This window comes from Plodia interpunctella, chromosome 19 (assembly GCF_027563975.2).
Source record: "Plodia interpunctella isolate USDA-ARS_2022_Savannah chromosome 19, ilPloInte3.2, whole genome shotgun sequence".
Taxonomy (NCBI): domain Eukaryota; kingdom Metazoa; phylum Arthropoda; class Insecta; order Lepidoptera; family Pyralidae; genus Plodia; species Plodia interpunctella.
The window spans coordinates 706,779-727,425 of record NC_071312.1 but is presented as its reverse complement, the minus strand read 5'-3'; the positions used below and the strand labels follow the sequence as shown (position 1 = coordinate 727,425).

The 20,647-nt window shown below is 36.4% G+C and overlaps 2 protein-coding genes across 2 annotated transcripts; one reads left to right on the top strand and one right to left on the bottom strand.

Moving 5' to 3' along the window:
- Positions 1-27: 27 nt before the first annotated feature.
- LOC128678391 (pancreatic triacylglycerol lipase-like) lies at positions 28-8,250 on the top strand. Its single transcript, XM_053759898.2, has 10 exons — positions 28-141; positions 590-745; positions 2,658-2,744; positions 3,439-3,490; positions 3,957-4,061; positions 4,673-4,814; positions 5,627-5,775; positions 6,587-6,801; positions 7,359-7,512; positions 8,061-8,250. The coding sequence occupies exons 2-10, from the start codon at positions 709-711 to the stop codon at positions 8,131-8,133; spliced, it is 1,014 nt and encodes a 337-aa protein (XP_053615873.1). The 5' UTR covers positions 28-141; positions 590-708; the 3' UTR covers positions 8,134-8,250.
- LOC128678387 (organic cation transporter protein-like) lies at positions 8,172-17,453 on the bottom strand. Its single transcript, XM_053759888.2, has 5 exons — positions 17,218-17,453; positions 13,487-14,276; positions 12,383-12,790; positions 10,872-11,115; positions 8,172-10,376 (listed from the first exon to the last, which is right to left on the bottom strand). The coding sequence occupies exons 2-5, from the start codon at positions 13,999-14,001 to the stop codon at positions 9,942-9,944; spliced, it is 1,602 nt and encodes a 533-aa protein (XP_053615863.1). The 5' UTR covers positions 14,002-14,276; positions 17,218-17,453; the 3' UTR covers positions 8,172-9,941.
- Positions 17,454-20,647: the final 3,194 nt, after the last annotated feature.

Below are 20,647 nucleotides of genomic sequence, written 5' to 3'. Positions count from 1 at the left end.
ATTTGACAATAATGTCACGGATTTATGATAATTTATTTTTTTATTTTCAGTTATGAGTATATTCTTAATAAAGTTAGATGTTTTCTGTGACCTTCGCCTGCTCGCACTTGGCATATTTGGATCCTTAATTAAATAAATTAAGTAAGATATTTTCATTTATATTTCCTTTAAATATTTTACTATTGATTAAATATTCCTACCTATAATTAAACAATTAAAATAATTATTTATAAAATACAATATTTTGCAATATTATTCATAAAATTATTTAATTTTTTTTTATATTTTTTTAAATTTCATAACAACATGCTATTAATATTAAAAATTTCACTATATCGTCAAATTTATGTTTTGCTCCCTTTAATGAAATGTGTACTAACTACTACATTGAAAAGTGACACAGACAAACTTAAAATGAGGAATTATTCACCAAAACTATAACCAAACTGCGGACCTTCATCTACGCACTTGTTACGCACTTTTAACCCGTCAAATAGGACATTGGGCTGTTAAAAAGCGACGTTTAAGCACGGATTACATAAGGTTAACCGCTTAGAAGTACAATAATTGATAATTCTTGTTCTACAAGCAAATCAAGGTTTACAAGGACCTCATAGCATAACTCAACTGAACGGCTCCAGCGCCATTGAATAGCGACGTTCAGTTCGGTGAGCGTGTGTGAAAAAGAAGAAAAATAAAAAAAGTATAATGAAGAATTGTTTGTGGATTTCACTCGTTTTTACAAGTAAGTAATAATTTTATTATATAATTGATCTGCTGCAATAAATCAGACACGTTATTTACTTTGTATAATTACGACAGCTTTAATTTATCTCTGATATAGTGGTGGCATTTATTCTACAATAAGTTTGTTGTAGAATTAAGAAATTAAAAAAAATATATATTATAATTAAATATTCATTTCGCTACAACTTTTAAACGGCCGAACCGATTTTCATGAAACATGGCTAAGAACAGTCGGGATCAAATTATCTATAACTTAAAAAAAAAATTAAACATAAATCGGTTCATCGTTTTGGAAGCTGACAGATACACAGACAGACACGTTAAACTAATAACGAGGGGTGTTATTAGTTTTTGCGTCGGGGATTAAAAATAATCTCAAATTAGTTATTTACTTGAGTCTAGCTAGATACTAGGCTACGAATGCTAGATTTATTTTTGCAACGATTAGTTTTTAAAGCGATGAGATGAATATGCCTTAGAATATCACTGCATATTCCCGCGGACGTCGTACGAGGCGACTACGGGATATAAATCCTTGACTGCTGATAGATAGACAAAAGAAACATGGCGGAGGTTATAATGATGCATTAGCTATGTATTTACTAAATTAACTATTTACTGGGATCCCCTGAGATTGGAACGCTTATACGGATACCATACTTAAGTGTTATTGATTCTTATGTACTTATAGTACTTAATACATAGTTATCCGATCGGTGGTTCTGGAGAGAAGAACCATTGAAGATCATATTTTACTGACTTCTCCCGGCTTCCTAAAACCCCTCCTACGCTGTTTTTAGGCATTTACTTTGTGAAAACTTTGCTAATCTCATCCTCGAGTGTACCCGGTTGCATTTGGGGCTGTGGCGCCGCGAAGCTCGGAGTCTGCTTAAAAAATCACCTTAAAATTTGCTAGATTTAGCTGTGATTTTACAACCGACTGCCTGTCTTTATCCCGTCCTCCTTGGGAATTCTTGTTGCCTATTAGCAAGGCTTTGTATCCCATAGGTAGGTACTCGCTTCGTACGAGATTTACGGAAGGATATGAAATGGTACAATTCTAGGGCGGAACCACAGCCTAGGTAACTTCGTTTCTGGTTTTCCGTATTGCGAATTATATTTAGGTATCTCTGATAAAACAATTTTAGAAATTCCATTCAACCTTTGGCCATGTTCTGAGTATTGTAAAACTAATGTCTATTTTAAAGCATGCAAACCGGATTATAGCGATGGCGGAACTACATAGATGTTTGCAATAATTTATGACTTGTTCCACGAAACGCAAGTAGATATATGTCGTACTTATAGCCAAATGAGAAGACACCCAACTGACATTAGGCAGTAAAACAAAGGGTACAGGCACACATGAGTTTACATCTAGTATTTGCCCGTTTGCCAAACTGTAGGGCGCAAATCCAATTAGTCGATAGGACTGTTTGAGAATAAACATGGCAAATATTAGACGTTAACCCAGCACTAGGTACAGGAGATGCTTAAAACCGTTAATCAGATCCTAGCGAGTTAAAATTAGGTGTGCAATAGAAGTTATAGCACGCTAATAGTACTATTACCTTTAAAATAGGCACATTCTTGTTTACTGTTCTGATTAGGGTTCTACTGTGCCGATGTAACACAGTTACACAATAATTAGGAGAAGTAAGAGAGGACACGAAGCAACACGGTTTACTTTTCGCCGATTTTTTGACCTTAGGTGTGAAGAGCAGAGGTCTAAGAATAGAACCCTGAGGAACACCAGGAGATTAACGCGAAATGACCGGTTATTTTCAAAAAATAATAATTTGAGAGTGGTTTCAGTTTAAACTGTATAATTTGAGATAAAATTATTTATCAAAATAATTCAAAGTTCTGTGCGTTTAAGGTAAATTAATTGCACGTATGTAACTTTCCAGCATTGTCGTACAGCGAGGCTCAACGAAGTTTGTTGCCACCCGTGGGACCAACAAGCTTGCGACAAATAGTCAGAGCGTATTTTACAAGTAGGTATTATATTTTCCTTCATCTCTCTCCTTCATCTCTCTCCATCTTTCTCTGTGTTTCTGCGTTTTCAATAAAAAAAATTGAGATCGATAGAGAATCAGTAATAGAATAAGAATTTTAAAAAAGTCTGTCTGTTTGTTTGCACACGCTAGTCTCTGGATCTACTGGACGAATTTGAATGAGATTTTTTGTTGTATAGCTATAAAGCCTGGTCAACATATACGGTATAAATGATTTTGAGAACTGGAACACCAGATGGAGTACTATGATGGTACAGCTAAACTATAGGAAATATTGAAATGACGCCTTAACAAAAGTTATTCAGTCTGATGAGCATTTTCTTTTGAGATATAAAAATCAAAGATCTGGAACACCTGATGTAGACCTATGATGGTACAGCTAAACTATAGGAAATATAGAAATGACGCTCTAATAAAATACGTTCAGTCTGATGAGCATTTTCTGTTGAGGTATAGAAATCGAAGATCTGGAACACCTGAAGAAGAAGAAAATATACTTTTCCAGTCTGATTATCGAGACTATCGTTACATTTGTCTGTACAATTAAATTTCTCTAATAATTTTGACTCCTTACCAAACATTGTTCAGCCACGCGAACGAAGTCGCAGGCATCAGCTAGTTAATGATATAGTTGCATTAAAATTAAATTATTCAAGTTGAATTTTGTTCGCAGTTCCAGAAGGGAGATCTTCCAGTTTGAATGACATCAGGATATTACATTTTACGTACGTATTTAGCTGTTTTCCATCCATTCTCATACATTTCAGGTTAAATTCAATCATCTCACAAATATTATAAATGTAAAATTGGATGGATGTCTGGATGTACTCGATCAAGCCTAGTCTACAGTACGGATTGCGATGGCATATGATAGACGGGTTAAATAAGTACTTACATCCTGAAATAGGACATAGGGTGAATTTTATCCCGGAAATCCTCGGAAGCGAGGCTCTGGAGCGCAGTTAGTAATATATACTTGTTGGTAAATCTATACTATTATTATAAAGATGTAAGCGTTTGTGAGTTTGTATGTTTGAGGCGGTTAATTACCGAAACTACTGAACCGATTTTAATGTACCTATTATCCAAAATTGCTATAGGCTATATTTTATCTCAAAATTCCCTCGAGAGCGAAGCTCCGGGCAACATCTAGTATGTAATTGAATTTATGTCTTATTATCTTAATTCCAGTAATTCGACGGAGCCGACGGGCACGTACCGGCTCGGCTCCGTCAGGAAGATCCTCTCCGACCCTGGGTTCGATCCCGACAAGCCCACCGTTCTGTATGCTCATGGGTAAGTCACAATCTGAATAGGTTATACCTAGGTAGGTACTTATACTAAGTTATTAACATGTGCTCCTTATTATTTGTATTTAAACGATTACTTCAAAGTGTTCAAGAATTAAGGGCATCATAATGTTTTAAGTTAATCACAATAAAAATAGAAATGAATTATGTGTTAAAATATAAGGGCATTTCTTCATTTTGAAAATTAAAAAAATAATAATAAAACGCGTTGTAGTTTATTTGCTTATAAAAAATGTCAGGCGTGTTTTATGTCAAAGTCAAAAACATTTATTGCAAAATCTGTGTACATGTACATTGTACATACATACAAGAATGGTAAATATAAGTAAGAGTTTTAACAGATTCCCCTTTCAGGCATGCAATATTTTAAAATAAATGATTCATATTATGAGTAAAAAGCGAGACTAGATATTGGACATTAAAGTGGATGGATATATCCAGATATATATATATTCATTATATTTTAACACAAAACTAATTTGTATTGATTAACTTAAACATTATGATGCATTTAATTTGTCCAGACAAATTCACCTTGTGAATGTATTTATTTCTAAACAAACTTTCATCGTATTCCAAAACAACCCTTATTTCCAGCTACGTAGAGTTCACAACGGACGACAGCGTGCGCACCATAGTGAAGGCGTACGAACAAAATGGAGGCTACAATATACTGATACTGGACTGGAGCAACATAGCTTTTGGGGATTACACGCTGGTGTCTTTGGGAGTTCAGTCGGTATGATCTAGATTATAGATTCATTTTGACAAGAGTTAAGATTAATTTCACGGTTTTACATAAAGACTACCGCATAGAAATCTTCAAAAACGGCGTGAAAAGATTAAAAGAGGTCGACAACGCGCGCGTAACACTCCTGGTTGCAGGCGTTCACAGCCTGCGGTGACCATCCCTTCAGGTAGGCCGCACGCCTGTTAGCTCGCACGTGGCTCGCACAGTAATTTAAGAAAAAACAATGTCCCGTATACGTATATGTTACAATGCTGGGATATGGATATGGCACCATTTAACCTAACTTTTAATGTTAAATAAATTAATGTTGATGACAGAATAATGACGATCTCCGTGGCCTGGTCATCAAGTGCTACACTGGAGGTCCCGGGTTCGATCCCCGGTCAGGTCAACATGGGAAATGATCTTTTTCAGATTGACCTGGGTCAAATTCAAATTCAAATTCAAAATTCTTTATTCAATTTAGGATGATATACATCACTTATTGACGTCAAAAATTACTTAAACTAAGTCTACTGCCGGCTTCCAAAGCGCAGATGAAGAAGAAGCGGCGCAACAAACTTCACCGCAGCCTTTTCTCCAAGGACGTCAATTAACAAATATTAAGTAAGGTCTTATACATTTATTAAAAATCTTGGATGGTCTTGGATGTTTATCTATATACATAGAATATAGTATCGTTGAGTTAGTATCCCATAACACAAGTTTCGAACTTATTTTGGGGCTAGCTCAATCTGTGTGATTGGTTCGTATATATTTATTTTTTAATTTTAATATCAAATACTCATTTTATTCCTCAGGCGGGAGCAGAAATAGCCAAAGCAATGGTGAGGCTGGTCAGAGGGGGGCTGTCCCGGGAAGGCCTGCACTTCGTGGGGCACTCCATGGGCGTGCACCTGCTCGGGGCCGCTGCCAGGGACATGGCGGCCGCGGGGATCAAAGTGCCCAGGTTCGGTTTCTACTCATACTTTTCTAACAATAGTTTAACACCTAGCTAAAAAACCTCTTGTTGTCTCGTGTAAAAAACCTTTTTTTATGTGTCCCATGCTGTGTATTGATATTAAATAAATTGAATGGATGAAAATGACGTTAAACCTTAGACTAATTATAGTCCAATGTCCATACTTTAAATTATATAACTGACTTCAAAAATAGCCACAAATTCGTAGTTGTTACATAAATATATAAGTTCAAGTGACGTCCTGCAAGGGCACAGCAAACATGAGGGCAACAAGTTGACAAATTACTTACAAAATAAATTCGTCTTATCTCTAATGTGATTTATTAGAGAAATCAAAGTGAATTTATATCAAAATTTATCATCGAAATACTCAGATATCTATAATTTTTATTAACGATTTTTTACAAATATTGGATTGTACATATTGAAAAACTGTCAATTTCTTAAATAGACATATTGTTATATCTGACAGACCTTTTCAGAGTTAGACGTTTTGCTCCATGAGCGATTAGCTAGCGGGGCAGATTGCTCATTAGACGTTTCGCTTTGTTGGACGTTTTGCTTCTTAGACTTTCTGATCGGGAGGGTATTTTTCTATATTTTTTAAATGATTGGGGACATGGTTATATATTTTAATAGACATATGATGAGGGCTGCTAAAACTAGTTTCACGTTAGTCATTTGTTTTTCTAGTATATTTAGGTGTCTACTATTTCTTTTGTTTCTATTTATCCGTTTTATATAGAGAGCCTCATGCCTAAAAATTTGGTTATCAATGAATCAAGATGTTTAATTACAGACTCACAGGTCTGGACGTGGCGTATCCCGGGTTCTACCCGCCGGTGCTGGGCAAGGCGGCGTCGCCGGCGGACGCGCAGTTCGTGGACATGATCCACACGGACGGCGGAGGCTACGGCGCGCCGCACGCGCTGGGCCACGCGGACTTCTGGCCCAACGGGGGCATTGCCAAGCAGCCCGGATGCGTTTCTGCTACCATCTTCTTAACCTCTGAAGGTATGACGTATAGTCGACTTAAATTCTCTTAATTTCTCAAAAATACTTAATGAGTTTTGTTGAACTAAAAGATAACTTACTGTTATTTGTTAACAAATCCATGTTAATAATTATAAATCTATCTGTCATGTTGTCGCACTATTCCGCTGTGCCTATTTTTGATAAATGTGATAAATGACCCAGGCTCACTGTCTATCTGTATATTTGTTCGCGCATCACGCATAACTAGATAGAATTTGATGTGAATTTAACAGTGTATAGCGGAATATAGGTTTCATCGTGATACGTTGCTTAGAACCCGAGATATCTGTAATTCGTTATGAGCGGACGCACGAAATACGTGCGCTGCGGACAATCTATCTATTAATATAAAGAGCGTTTGTGAGTTTGTATGTTTGAGGTTGGTAATCTCCGAAACTATCAAACCGATTTCAAAAATTCTTTAACAATTAGAAAGGTACATTATTCAAGATTGCTGTAGGCCATATTTTATCTTAAAATTCCCACGCGAGCGAAGCCCCGGGCAACATCTAGTAAGAAATAATATGAAATTGCAGATTTCTGCAGCCACTGGCGCTCTTGGGGCTACTGGGCGGAAGCGGTCGCGGGCAGCAGCTTCTGGTCGCGACAGTGCGACGACTACGACGCCTTCCTGCGCGGGCTGTGCGCCGACAACCCGCCCGTGCGTCTGGGGCCCGCCTCGGGCACTGAGTGAGTGCATTTCGGAAGATTATTCCAATTAATATATCTATGCCATTATATAGAGAGGTAAGCGTTTGTGAGTTTGTATCTTTGAGGCGGGTAATCTCCGAAACTAGCGAACCGATTTCAAAAATTTTTTCACAATTAGAAAGGTACATAATGCAAAATTGCTATAGGCTATATTGTATTTCGAAATTCACACGGAAGCGAAGCCCCGGGCAATATCTAGTATAAATATATCAAATCACACAGATTGAGTTAGCCCCAAGGTAAGTTCGAGACTTGTGTTTTGGGATATGTTCTATAACATAAATACTGATAATATTATAAATGCGAAAGTTTCTGTGGATGTGGTTTGTTACTCTTTCACGAAAAATCTTCTAGACAGATTGTTATGAAATTTGGTACTAGCGTAGAATATAATGGAAGGGCATGGCTTTTAGTCAGTGAAACCTTTTAACTTTAAAACGCCCGAAACGAATGAATTTCTATACCATAACAGCAAATTTATTAACTCTATTTAGCTTAGCTTCTAGTAATTTTATTTGTTTTTACAGAATCCGGGGCAATTTCTATCTTAGGACTGCGGCAACGGTGCCGTACTCGCTCGGGAAGAGAGGAGCCGAATGATGGAAGGTGTATGCATATGTGTAAATAGTTACAACGAATTAGTAGTATTTATTTTAATATTTTCACAGGAATTTACCAAAAATAAATTATTACAATCTTAGTATTAAGAACATCGGGGCCGTGTGTTTTTAAGTTTTTCATTGAACTATAATAGTCACAATTTTCATTCAATAATTTTAACTTGCATAAATATTAATAATATAACTATAAATATTTTGAAAATATAAGCACAATTAATCAATTATCACAAATGGTCATATTTATCTATCAATTTCAATGGTCAATTTAAATATTTTCATTGAAAAGTATAACGTATAGTATATACGTATTTTTCAAGAAAAGGATTTAAAATGTGCAAATATCACGTCTAGTTTCAGTTAAATACTCGTATATAATAGGCCTTAAAATAAAAAGAATTAACTTAAATTTACTATATAATTAATTTATAAGTGTATATATATATATATATATATATATATATATATATATATATATATATATAATGTGCAATGTGCATGCTTAAACAAAATAAATTAAATTATTCTAGTAAATTGGACTATCTTAAAGCTAATATCACGTTAATTGATATCAATACTGAATCCAATTAAGTATCAATAGGATGCTTGTACATATTTAGATCGTGTATAATGTCTGACAAACAAGGAGGACATCAATCAGAATTGAAACAACAGCGTATTCAGTCAGAAAACTTGTGTTTATGCATCTGGGGGCATCCAGGGGCGCCTGATTAATACGATCGAATCGTAAGAGCAGCCATTCTCTAACCGCTTCATATATCCTTTTTATATGAACTACATGGCATTAATTCATATACGTACATTCTAAGGTTTATTAAGGCTGAGGTTTTCCCTACAGACTATAACTTAAGAATACATAAATAAATATTTAAGGACAAATCACACAGATTGAGCTAGCCCCAAAGTAAGTTCGAGACTTGAGTTATGGAATACTAACTCAACGATACTATATTTTATAACAAATACATAGAATAGATAAACATCAAAAACCCGGGCCAATCAGAAAAAGATCATTTTCCATCATGACCCGACCGGGGATCGAACCCGGGACCTCTCGGTTCAGAGGCAAGCACTTTACTACTGCGCCACCCCTTGGTGGCGTAGTAGTAAAGTGCTTAGTAGTCGTCTAAATCAGAATAAAATCAAGGTTCAAAAAGGGTGTGAAATCGCACATGTGATACCACTTGTGTTGCAGCGTCCTTAAGCTGCGGTGACCATTTACCATCAGTAGTATAAAAAAGGTGTTATAAACAAATATCACACCAAGTAACATGCAGTTTGGTCTGACAATTGTAGTTACTTACCGTCAAATTATTCCCGATATTTATGTATGTTCCGAATGTTCTGACATTGATTGATTCTGATTTGATTGACCAAAAAAAAAATGTGGCTAGCGTGACAGTGAAACGTAACGTTTCTTTGGAGTCAAAACGCATTCAAAACTTTAATGAAAACTAAACAATACAAAATCGATGCAATAAAATTCTGAAAAATGTATTTTTTTACGGAATCAAATATTTATTAGTTTTTTTTTGTAATGGACACAACACAAAAACAATTTGCATTGCTATTTTTTTTAATATTATGCCCGTTTAAATAACCTTGGGGAGAGGTTAGTGTACTGAGATACAAGTTCTGCTTTGTTCACACACCAGTCTCTCACAATCTTAAAATAATTATTGTACCTTGTAGCTACTTTAAGCCCGTATTATGTTTAGATTGTGGAAGAGAATAAAAGGAATTTAAATTGAATTTAATAAATAAATTCGCTTACTCACTGCTCTTGACATCCTCTAGCGTATCAGGCAATGATTTACCTCTCGTCTCCGGCAATATAAAGCACACGAACCCAGCAGTGATTGGCGCCAAACCGAAAATGACAGTAGGCAACCAAGGCACTGTCATAGATAGGTTTGAAATAAACGGTGCAATCATTGACCCCACCCTCATAGACGTTGAAGAAGCACCCATTGCCATATTTCTTACGACTGTTGGGAATAATTCTGTTGTGTAAATGTAGATTGTGCACGCCACTGCGCCTGCGCAGCTAACGCCTAAACTACCTAGAGTTAAAGTTAGCCAGAAGATTTTTGGGACATAGCCCAAGGCCAGGATGAAGATGCCGCCGAGGAAGAAGAAGAGTATTGTTGTCTTCTTCCTTCCTAAGTGCTTGAGCAGCCACATGGAGAGGAATACGCCTGGCAACTGAAATCAGAAACGTTTTTGATAGTAGGTAACCTACCTATTCTGATACGGATATTTTATGTTGACAAGACTTCGAAAAAACTTGATTATAAGTACTTAAAAAATACTAGATTTCCATAGGTGGGTTGAACCATGATCTTTTTAATGATTGTAAAGACGCAAAATAAAGCGTGGCGTGTGGTTCCGCCCTATAATAAGACTACATATGATCCCGTGGATGTTTTACGAAGCGACAAACGGACATACAACCTTAGCATAGCAACAATAGCCTTCCCAAGGGAGTCGATGACGTCAGGAAGTTGGGAGTCCGCCCGTTGGAAAATCACAGTTCTCAACCAAAATCTTCAACATTACGGTAAATTTTTACGCTGACCTATGGCTTCGCGGGGTTACAGCCCCGAATCAAATTAGAAACACACGGAGATAATTATCTAACTCTTATGTTAACTATCGTTATATACATAAGATAAGAGAGAAAGAGAAAGAATTACTAACTTGAATAGCCCCAGCGGCAGCAACACTAATGAACGGATCCGAACTGCTTTGACTGATGTACTGGTTAAACCCGAAGTAGGTGGTGCCCGTGATCAGCCATAGGAAACAGCAACACAGAGTCTTGCACAGCAGCGCCCTCTGGAACAGCGCGGAGTAGTTCGGTTTCGGCTGCTCGGACGCTGCACGCATGTCTTGCGACAGTTTTGTTAGCGTCTCCTCAATCTTTGTCGTTGGCCGGTTGTTTCTGTAATATCATAATTATTACACTACCTTAGGTATCTTAGGTAGATAATAGATCATTTTTGCGAAGTTTCATACAAACTTTCATCCCCTGTTTTATCCCCTGGGGGGTAGAATTTATCAAAATCCTTTTTTAGCGGATGCCAACCTTTCTTAGCGGATGCCTACGTCATAGTAGCTATCTGCATGCCAAATTTCAGCCCAATCGATTTAGTAGTTTGGGCTGTGCGTTGATAAATCAGTCAGTCACCTTTGCGTTTTATATAAAATAGAAATAGATAAATAGAATTACACACTAGAAGGGCTTGCTTGTATGGAAGATTCTGCATTAGTTAGAGTGGATCTGCCTTAAGAAACGTATCTTACCACTTCGTACGTATATAGATATTTTATTACACTTTGTATATATTTAGATTGTGCCTTGTACACTAGCGCCTTGCGCCACCATCACATTTTTATAATGATCGTGCTATCGCCAGCGAAAAATTCGCGTTTCTGTGAGTCATTTTATTTATTTATTAGAGATAACTAAAGAATATGTATAATCTAGACAAGCAGCATCAAAAACCAGAAACTGATTATTTGTATCTAATCTTTTACGCTTATCAAAATTGCATGCTAAATCATATTATCCATCTTGAAGGTTTTTCTGGTTGAGATAAATTATTTTAAGTTTGATAAAATTCATCTGTCTTTATCTTCGTCTAAATCTTTTGACCTTTGATAAATGTATTGCATCATAAAATAAATATTTTTTGCAGTCTATGAAAAGATAACAAACAGACGAAATAACTTACTAAATTCTTTCCAAAAATAATAACTAACATCGGAACAGTTGAAACTCTTTCTCATCTGAGCTTTGTTCCGATTGCTTTCTGCTTTTTCTTCATCCAGTCTTTAAAAAAAGGTTGTGGTCAAACAACTGTGTCAAATATTTATTAAACGCAAAAAGTTTGAAATTTCATTGATAGCCAGGATTACATGTAAATTCAGAATAGTAGCCTTATCTTTTCTGTGCAATTGAGTCTGTGTGCAACAAACCATTCCTTGCATTATTGTTATAAATAACTAATATACAACGATTTGACAATCATAAAACCACACCTATCCTAACACCTGGCACCTAATTATGATATTTTTCTCTTTTTTTTTTGTGACGGTTAAGTTAGTCAAGGTTATGACCACGCCCATCGTGCCCACAACGCTGGATCCGCGCCTGTCAGACCATTGTGATCAGGATAGTTGAAATAAAAACTTGTAAACATACTCACATAGCTGCAGCTCTCTTTACAATCGCTGTGGCCTGCTCGACTCGCCCGACGCTGACCAGCCATCTTGGTGACTCGGTCAACACGAAGAAGTACCCAAGGTACAATGCTTGGGGCACTGCCATAGCTAAACTATACGTCTGCCAATCCCTGAAGTAATACGCGAACAAAGGTATACTCATATGGCCGAAGATGAAAGGAAATTGGTAAGTACATCCTAGTAATTCCCTGTAATCCGGGCCAACGGTTTCCATAATTAGAACGAAAGAGACGACCATAGTTCCCGCGCATCCGAACCCGGAGACGAAGCGTAGGATCGTGAAGGTGATATAGTTAGGGGAGAAAGGGATGGCGAATCCAACGATTGCTGTGATCGTGACAGCGGCTAGGAAGGTCTTTTTGCGGCCGTATCTGAAACAGGAGAGATTAAATACTTATATTAATTACAAGGCTAATTCAGGTTCACTTTGTCCCGTCAGTCTGTTGTCAAATCTCGCAAATTAAATTCCACCTACTTTCACTGCTCCTACAGAGTTCATGACTTTATGGTGTACCCATGATCGGCAACCCACGAGGGAACCCCTCGACAGTATTGCACGAACATGATATGTTTGTCACGTTTTGAATTAAACAAGATCTTATTGGCGATAAAAAAAGCTTGTGTCAAATTTTTTCCAGTGGTGGTGAGACCGCAGAGCCAAATTTGTATTAATATAATATATTAGGGCAAATTACACAGATTGAGCTAGCCCCAAAGTAAGTTCTAGACTTCTGTAATGGGATATTAACTCAACGATAGTATATTTTATAATATATACATATATAGATAAACATCCAAGACCCGGGCCAATCATAAAAATATCATTTTCCATCATGATCCGACCGGGGATCGAACCCGGGACCTCTCGGTTCAGAGCACTTTACCACCGCGCCACCGAGGTCGTCATAATTGTATGAATTTGAATAGTCTTTACTTTGAACACAAAAACACAGCAAAAAATACACATACAGAAAAACAAAAGTAAGGATGTGTGCGCATCTTATAAGTATACATGACTAATTTAGTCGCTAAGAAGAATTGAAGTAGGTAATGAAGACGAAACTCACCTGTCAGACAAAAATCCAAAGACAATACTGCCGATCAATATCCCACTCTGCAGCACCATCTGGGTGAAACTGGCCAACCAGTTCCTTTCACACACCAAGTCCCATTCAGATATGATAGTACTGTCCATAGGACTCGTATCGTACTCATAGTTCACACAATCTTTATAACACTTCGAAACCTCTGCAAGAAATGTCGAATTTGACACAAAATCCGTCGAGTTTGACACAAAGTCCGTCGACTTTGACGCAAAATCCGTCGAATTCGTGAAAAAATCCGTTGAGTTTGACGTTAAATCCGTTGAAACCATCGAGTTTTCGGCAAATTGCGTGCAATGAAATGTGAATTTCGGCGTTAGGAACAGTATAGCCATTTGCACCCACGCCGAAGATAGTTTTACCAGGAATACAGATAAAAATAATATTAATTGCCACGTTCCGAATTGTCCAACCAATTGGGACAATTTATCATCTTTGTTATTTATATTTGTCACTCGTTTAATTACACTTTCAACCATTTTGTTATTAAGTCTTCGATTTAAAATAAATAATTTCTTGTAGCTTAACTTTGTTTATATAGTTTATATAGGTAACAAGCTACTTGTTATGTATGTATGATGTAATAAATTGACAAATTTGTAAGCAGTGTTATTGCTTTGTTCATTTGTAATTGTAAAACGTTCAAATGTTCAAATCAATGTAACTATTTCTAGATTCACTATCAGATCATCACAATTCATTCTAGTATCAGGTTATTTTGTAGACTTGCTTTTTCATCATCTTCTATATTTATCTGTGAACAATAAAAGATTATATTTATGTGTCTGGGAATCTGTGTCACATTTATCCGTTTAAATAATGATAAAGTGTATTTTGCACATTACACTTGTAAAAATATTAACAAAGGAAATATTGTAAAATTAAAATAGAGATAAGATCTCTTCATAACCTCCCGTGGATATCGTGTGAGGCGATTAAAGGATATAAATTCTTGACAGCTGATCGACAACGACAGCATTCCTGTAGAACATTGACATCAGGCAGTCAGCGGCGGGTCGTAGGTACATAAAATGTGAGCCAAAGCTTCAAAATTCACAGCTATTTTTTTTACGTGGATTCCGGGTTTCAATTGTCACAGCCGGGAATGTAACCGACATGCGAAGGTGTGGAGAAAGAGAGAGAGTTGATAAAAAAAACAATATTCCAGAATGTTTTCGCCAATTGCGAAATATCAGGCATTTCATTTTGAGTAGGAGTGGACTAGGTATATATTTAGAATTGTTTTACAATATAATTTTGACTGTAAGGTCTGTTCACACGTGATTGCTCAAAGCGAACCGTCGATTATTATGATTTGAGCATAAAAGGCAGCACCTTGGTATCGCCTTGGCCGAGATTGGCCAAAAAAGATGATCACAAATTAACGTTTGGAAGTGCATTTTATTGCTTTTAATCCTCTTATGTTCAATAATTTTGCATGGTAGCTATTAAGTATGGCTTTTAAATTGTTATTGGTTGTGGTAACGTGTATAATATTCAACAATATACGACGTCATAATAGAAAATTACTAAAATTATCAGTGTTTCGCTACTATATTATGCTTATTTACATATAAACCTTGAATCACTATCTACTTATTTAAAAAACCCACATCTAAATCCGTTGAGTAGTTTAAAAGATTTAGAACCTACGTAGGGACAGACAGACAGCGGGCAAACGACTTTGTTTTCTACTGTATAGTGATGTCTCCATATAAAGAAGGGATTTGAATAATTAAATGATGGTTTCCAAAAAAATATATAATGTTAAAATACGTTTTTATGTTCTCCAATACAAATAGGTTTGTTTGTTGATCGGACGTGGAAAGTCGAATTGTACATTCTTTCTTTTGGACGTTGATAAATATTCGTTCGATATAACATACATACAACCTGTGCCATACGTTCGATATAACATATTGCAGTGAATTAAAAACCCTGTACACATAGAACTGTACAACTAGCGTTGTGCATATCTCATAGCTTGAGATGGAAGACCTGTTTTACTGATTTATTAATTACAGTCTTTTCTGGCAATTGTGGTCCTGTCACTTTATATATTATGTGACTATTATCGACCTTGCTTTGTCCATCTGTCAGGAAGTTAATGATTTATTTAGTACAAGTAGTGTAGTTCTTATGTAGTGTTATTATTACATTAAAGGTTATTGTTAAGAACTCTTTTTTTTTCATTTTAAATGGTCTATGATTTAGTAGTATATACCTATATTTGTTTTGTCTTTAAATTGTTACGCTTTTATTTACAGAAATTTCGACCATTGAGGCAAATTTGTTTGTGCGTAAGATAATGACAGGTTATTTCCAGTGTTCTTACTGAGGTTTACTAGTTGAACTATCACATAGATTTTATTTTTACAATAGTTGGAGAATAGGCCCCACTGTTACGTGCTCCGTTCTGCGACTTTGCGTCGACGGATCATCGGAAATCAATGTAGAAATTGTATAGAGGTTCGACGTCGACGCGTTTAAATGTCAAACACGCAAGCAATTAAAAGCCGTAGCGCGCTACGTCGACGCAACGTACCAAGAGCCTGGCTTTTAATGATAAGCAGGACTTTGTTTATGTTATTTTTCCTCTTAATTAGACCTCGGCTCCAGTTCCAACGCTTCGGAAGAACTAGAACAACGCTCAGAAGAGAGAGAGAGAGAGAGAGAGAGATTATAGAGGGAATAGCTATTTTTCCGGGATGAAAGGTACCCTATATCTTTCTCCGTACTTCAAACTACATGTATGCAACAATTCGTGAAGATTAGTTAATCAGATAAAGCGTGATGAAGTAATAAGAATTTAGCATACTTAGGATAATTAGTTATAGTTATTATTAGGCTGAAGTCGACTGTAGGTACTCTACGATACTAGGTACACATAAAATAATTACTAGTTACTTAAAAAACTCACTACGGTAAGCACCTAGCGCGGTCAAATATACAAAAAGTCTTTATGATTAGTGGTTAGTTTTTACCGCCTGTACCTTGGATCTACAGAATATTTGCCACCGGTAACCGTTTGCCGCGCAGCGAGCGTCAGTTTATATACCCACTGGGAAAGGATTAATTTAACTCTACGGGTTTACCGGAAAAATGCAAAAGACCTTCTGAAATAATTTGTTGTAGGATGTAAAAGGAATTTTTACTTGTTGTCCTTAAAATTCGAATAGGAAGTGAGCAAATCCGTGTGATAACGCCAATATCTCTCTCTCAGTTGAGTGATCGTGCTCTCGGTTGCATTAGTGGCTATGACGCCATGTCATTTGGGCCTATTTTAGTAACATTCGCGACGGTGTCGTCTCGAAGTCGCGTCTAAAAATTAGTCTTTAAATTTTTGAAGACGACCGGTCGCCAGCCCGACGTTAACCCTCTTTGGAAACCGTCTTGTTGCCTCTCGCCTTGTCTTGCCTTGGGTATATGGAGTTGCCCTATTTTAGGGTGTGAAACGAGATATGCATGTGTTAAGTACTATATTTTTTGAAATATGCACCCACCTCTCGCATATATATATATACATATATACCAGAATATATGTATAAATATATGACCAGAATATATGTATATATGTGGTATTCCAGGATATATTCTGGTCCAGTCTTCTCTAGTCGTCTATTAAAAAAGTTGTAAATTATCCGATTGTAAAATTATTAAAATAAACTATATTTAAATCATAATAAGTTACTCACATTGATGGTTACTCACTGAATTACACAAAAAAGTTAATCACTTGAAAAATGAAGAAGAGAAAAATGATTCAATAAATAAATAAGTCACTTATTCCGTTATAAATATCGTAACATTAAAATATTCACAGTCACACACAACACAACTGATATAAAATATTTTTCATTTGTTGTATTTTATATTTTTATTATTAAAACATAAAATTCGAGTCTCTAATGTGTAAACTAAAGAAAGACTGCTGTGGAACTGTTGAATACTTGTGATATTATCAATGTCGCAGGTAAACTACACTATTTGAAGATTTGAATCAAAGCCGGTCTTTTTTAGATCAACCGGTAGATATAAGGATCGATCAAGGATAACTAATTCTTTGCGTTGTAGATTATTTACATAATCCAAATTGTGTGCATGATGATATTTTTCTCTCTGTCATTACCGCATGTTACCGGTTGCTTTGATTTTTTACGCTAAGAACGACGAGGCTTGCCTCGTCGCTTAGTCGTGCTGTCTTGTTTTCTATAGTTTTTGACATTGATGTGCGCTGACGTACGTTGAAACTTCATACAATTTCTACGCTGTTCTGCGTTGTGTGTCGATGGACGTCAAAACGACGGAGCACGACTGAATAATGGGGCATTGTCCTATCATAAAGCCGCCGCCGTGGAAGCCGGCTTAGCGTAAAGATTATCCCGAAGATTTTAAAGATTCGTCCTTAATTTTACAACCGGTCGCCTGCCTGACGTCAACCCGCCCTGGGAACGGTAGCAATCTATCATCTGCCTGGCCTATGTGTTCTTTAGTCTCCTTGTAGGACTTCCACGGCAGGATAAGGAGTGGTCTTCTGGTGCAAATTAGTTATGCTAAGAAATTGTTTCAATCTTTCTTCTACCTGATCCTACCTACCATCTACTTTTACCTGATTGTTTATGCTATTGAAAAATATTCTATAATAAATATTTTATTGAGTCATAGTTTGTGTTTTGTTTTGTTTGACTGTCGTAAACATATACATACATACAATACAAAAAATATATATTTATTGCCTATTATTTTAAGTATGCATACAAAACTATATTATACATAAGTATAATTTAATACTTAAATATCCAAGTAAACATGTGTAGTTTTCCTCTTCAAGATGTTTTTATATGAAAAAAAAAAATTGAACACAAAAACTATTATAATCTATATTGTTTACGAAATTTTAAAAAGAAATCAATTATTCAAATGTACGAATTAGTTCCAGACATTTTCCAAAACGACCTATTCGACATAATACCGCAACAACAGCAATGTCGCATCCAAGGTTGCACGCGGTGCCACACCAATCTTCCTCATAAGGCTTACATCCATCCATAGATAAGGAAAAACGCCTCGTTTAATGTTATGCTGTCTAATAGCCTAATGCACAGGCCTAGATTTGTTATCTAAATTAATATTATAGAAACTACTATTCGTGAGTAGCATAACGTTTTAGTCATGAATACGTCGACCACGGTGACGCAGTGGTGAAGTTCTTGCCTCTGAATCGAGAGGTCCCGGGTTCGACCCCGGTCGGGTCATGATGGAAAATGATCTTTTTCTAATTGGCCCGGGTCTTTGATGTTTATCGATTTCTATAGTTTATATATTTATATGTATTTGTTATAAAAATATAGTATCGTTGAGTTAGTATCCCATAACACAAGTCTCGAACTTACTTTGGGGCTAGCTCAATCTGTGTGATTTGTCCGAATATATTTATTATTTATTTTAGGCTTGTTTGTTTGTAATATCTCTTTCCTCTATGTGTATATGGTACTTTTTCTCCGTAGAACGTCACATGTATTGTAGTATATACCTTTGAGATCTCTCGTAGGGAGTCCACAATGGATTAACCGGTCGTGCTCGTGATAATAATACGTTTGTCGCAAGAACTGCTGCGATTGTGAAAAATTACAATTCTCTACGACAAGCGGTAGCGTGCAAGATTTGTTAATAGATAGGACATGCGAAAATAAATATAGTTTGTTATATTTTTTTTTTACCAAAAAGACGAGCTGTCATTCTCAAAGTCTTCGAAGAGATCTTGTCGCATTCAAAGCGTGACAAACAAAACATGTCCGGTGAAGGAAACCGTTGAGGAGTTCCCACTACGGAAGATCATCCTGGGTATATCGTAAGGTTTCTTCGTAGCATCTGCACTAATAACGAAACCTGATATTCTCAGAAGTGAGAGAGATCCGAAACCTGATAAGGATGCTAGACAGCAAGGTCAAAACAGGACGAGCTACGGTCGTGATCAGCTACTCTTTATACTATCACTATTGGGAAATATACTTAGAGGTACATATAAACTATTGTCACTGTCGTGGAGGACGCCCACTTGTCATTGAAGACTAAATTATTATTATGTCGGTAGGTACGCATTTTGAGCTTCGTGTGTATTGGGATTGGGACACAGTTCAAGGCATTCATACATACGAGCTGTTATTTTAACTAGTCAGTCCTGGCTTCGCTCAACTGAAGCCATAATAAATTATACACCTAAACCTTCCTAAGCAATCACACTGTCTATCGGTGAAAACCGCATGAAAATCTGTGCAGTGCTTTTTAAGTTTATCGCGAACAGACAGACGCCGCAGAAGACTTTTGAAATCCCAATCGCAACTAATATGTTAAATGCGATTCGTATGTTACCTCATCACGCTGTAACTACTCAACCAATCTTCGAAATTTTGAATACATTTAGTTTGAAGTATGGAGGACATACACCTTTCATCCCTGAAAATTAACTGCTCCCGTGGGAAATCACGCGGGTGAAGCCACTGGCAAAAGCTAGTAATATATAAGGAAAGATCGGATATATCCGAAAGGAATTGTTATTAAAAGCAGTCTAAACAAAAAATCTATCTAATCTAACAAGTTTTATATCGTCATAATGAAGTTTTTCTTTTGAACTTACACTCCAGATATATTCTTGTAAACAAGTAAATTTCGTTCCTCTCTCATCTTCGCGTGTTCTCTGTTGTATTCGGGGTTATTACGCCCGGGGTCAGTGTAAAAAAGAAACACTATCGGCAAACAGTTCGCTAAGATCAGGCGGAATCGATGTCCATTGTGGTTTTTCTTTGCGGTAAATATAAACTCTCATATAAACCACGCAATGTTATTTCATTCGCGTCGGCATCTGAGTTCGGCGATTGAATAATCGGCTGCGATTAAAATAATTTACTTTTGAAGCGCAGGTGAAGAAAAAGCGGCGCAAAAAACTTCACCGAAACCTTTTCTCCAAGAACTTTAAGTAACAAATGTGGGTCTTTTAAATATAATCATGTACATTATTATTACACAAGTTACAACAGTCATAATTAAAAATTACGAACTAGTTTTAATACCTAGTGGAAATAACACCCGGATTTGTATCCCGACCACAAACAAATCGTGTCAAAC

Coding starts and splice junctions, on each gene's coding strand:
- LOC128678391 (XM_053759898.2), top strand. CDS start 709: ATGAAGAATTGTTTGTGGATTTCACTCGTTTTTACAA. Junction 3,491..3,956: donor ATCAGGATATTACATTTTAC/GTACGTATTTAG, acceptor TCTTAATTCCAG/TAATTCGACGGAGCCGACGG. Junction 4,062..4,672: donor ACCGTTCTGTATGCTCATGG/GTAAGTCACAAT, acceptor CCTTATTTCCAG/CTACGTAGAGTTCACAACGG.
- LOC128678387 (XM_053759888.2), bottom strand. CDS start 14,001: ATGGTTGAAAGTGTAATTAAACGAGTGACAAATATAAATAACAAAGAT. Junction 12,791..13,486: donor TTTGGATTTTTGTCTGACAG/GTGAGTTTCGTC, acceptor CTCCTGTTTCAG/ATACGGCCGCAAAAAGACCT. Junction 10,377..10,871: donor CTGCCGCTGGGGCTATTCAA/GTTAGTAATTCT, acceptor TTCTGATTTCAG/TTGCCAGGCGTATTCCTCTC.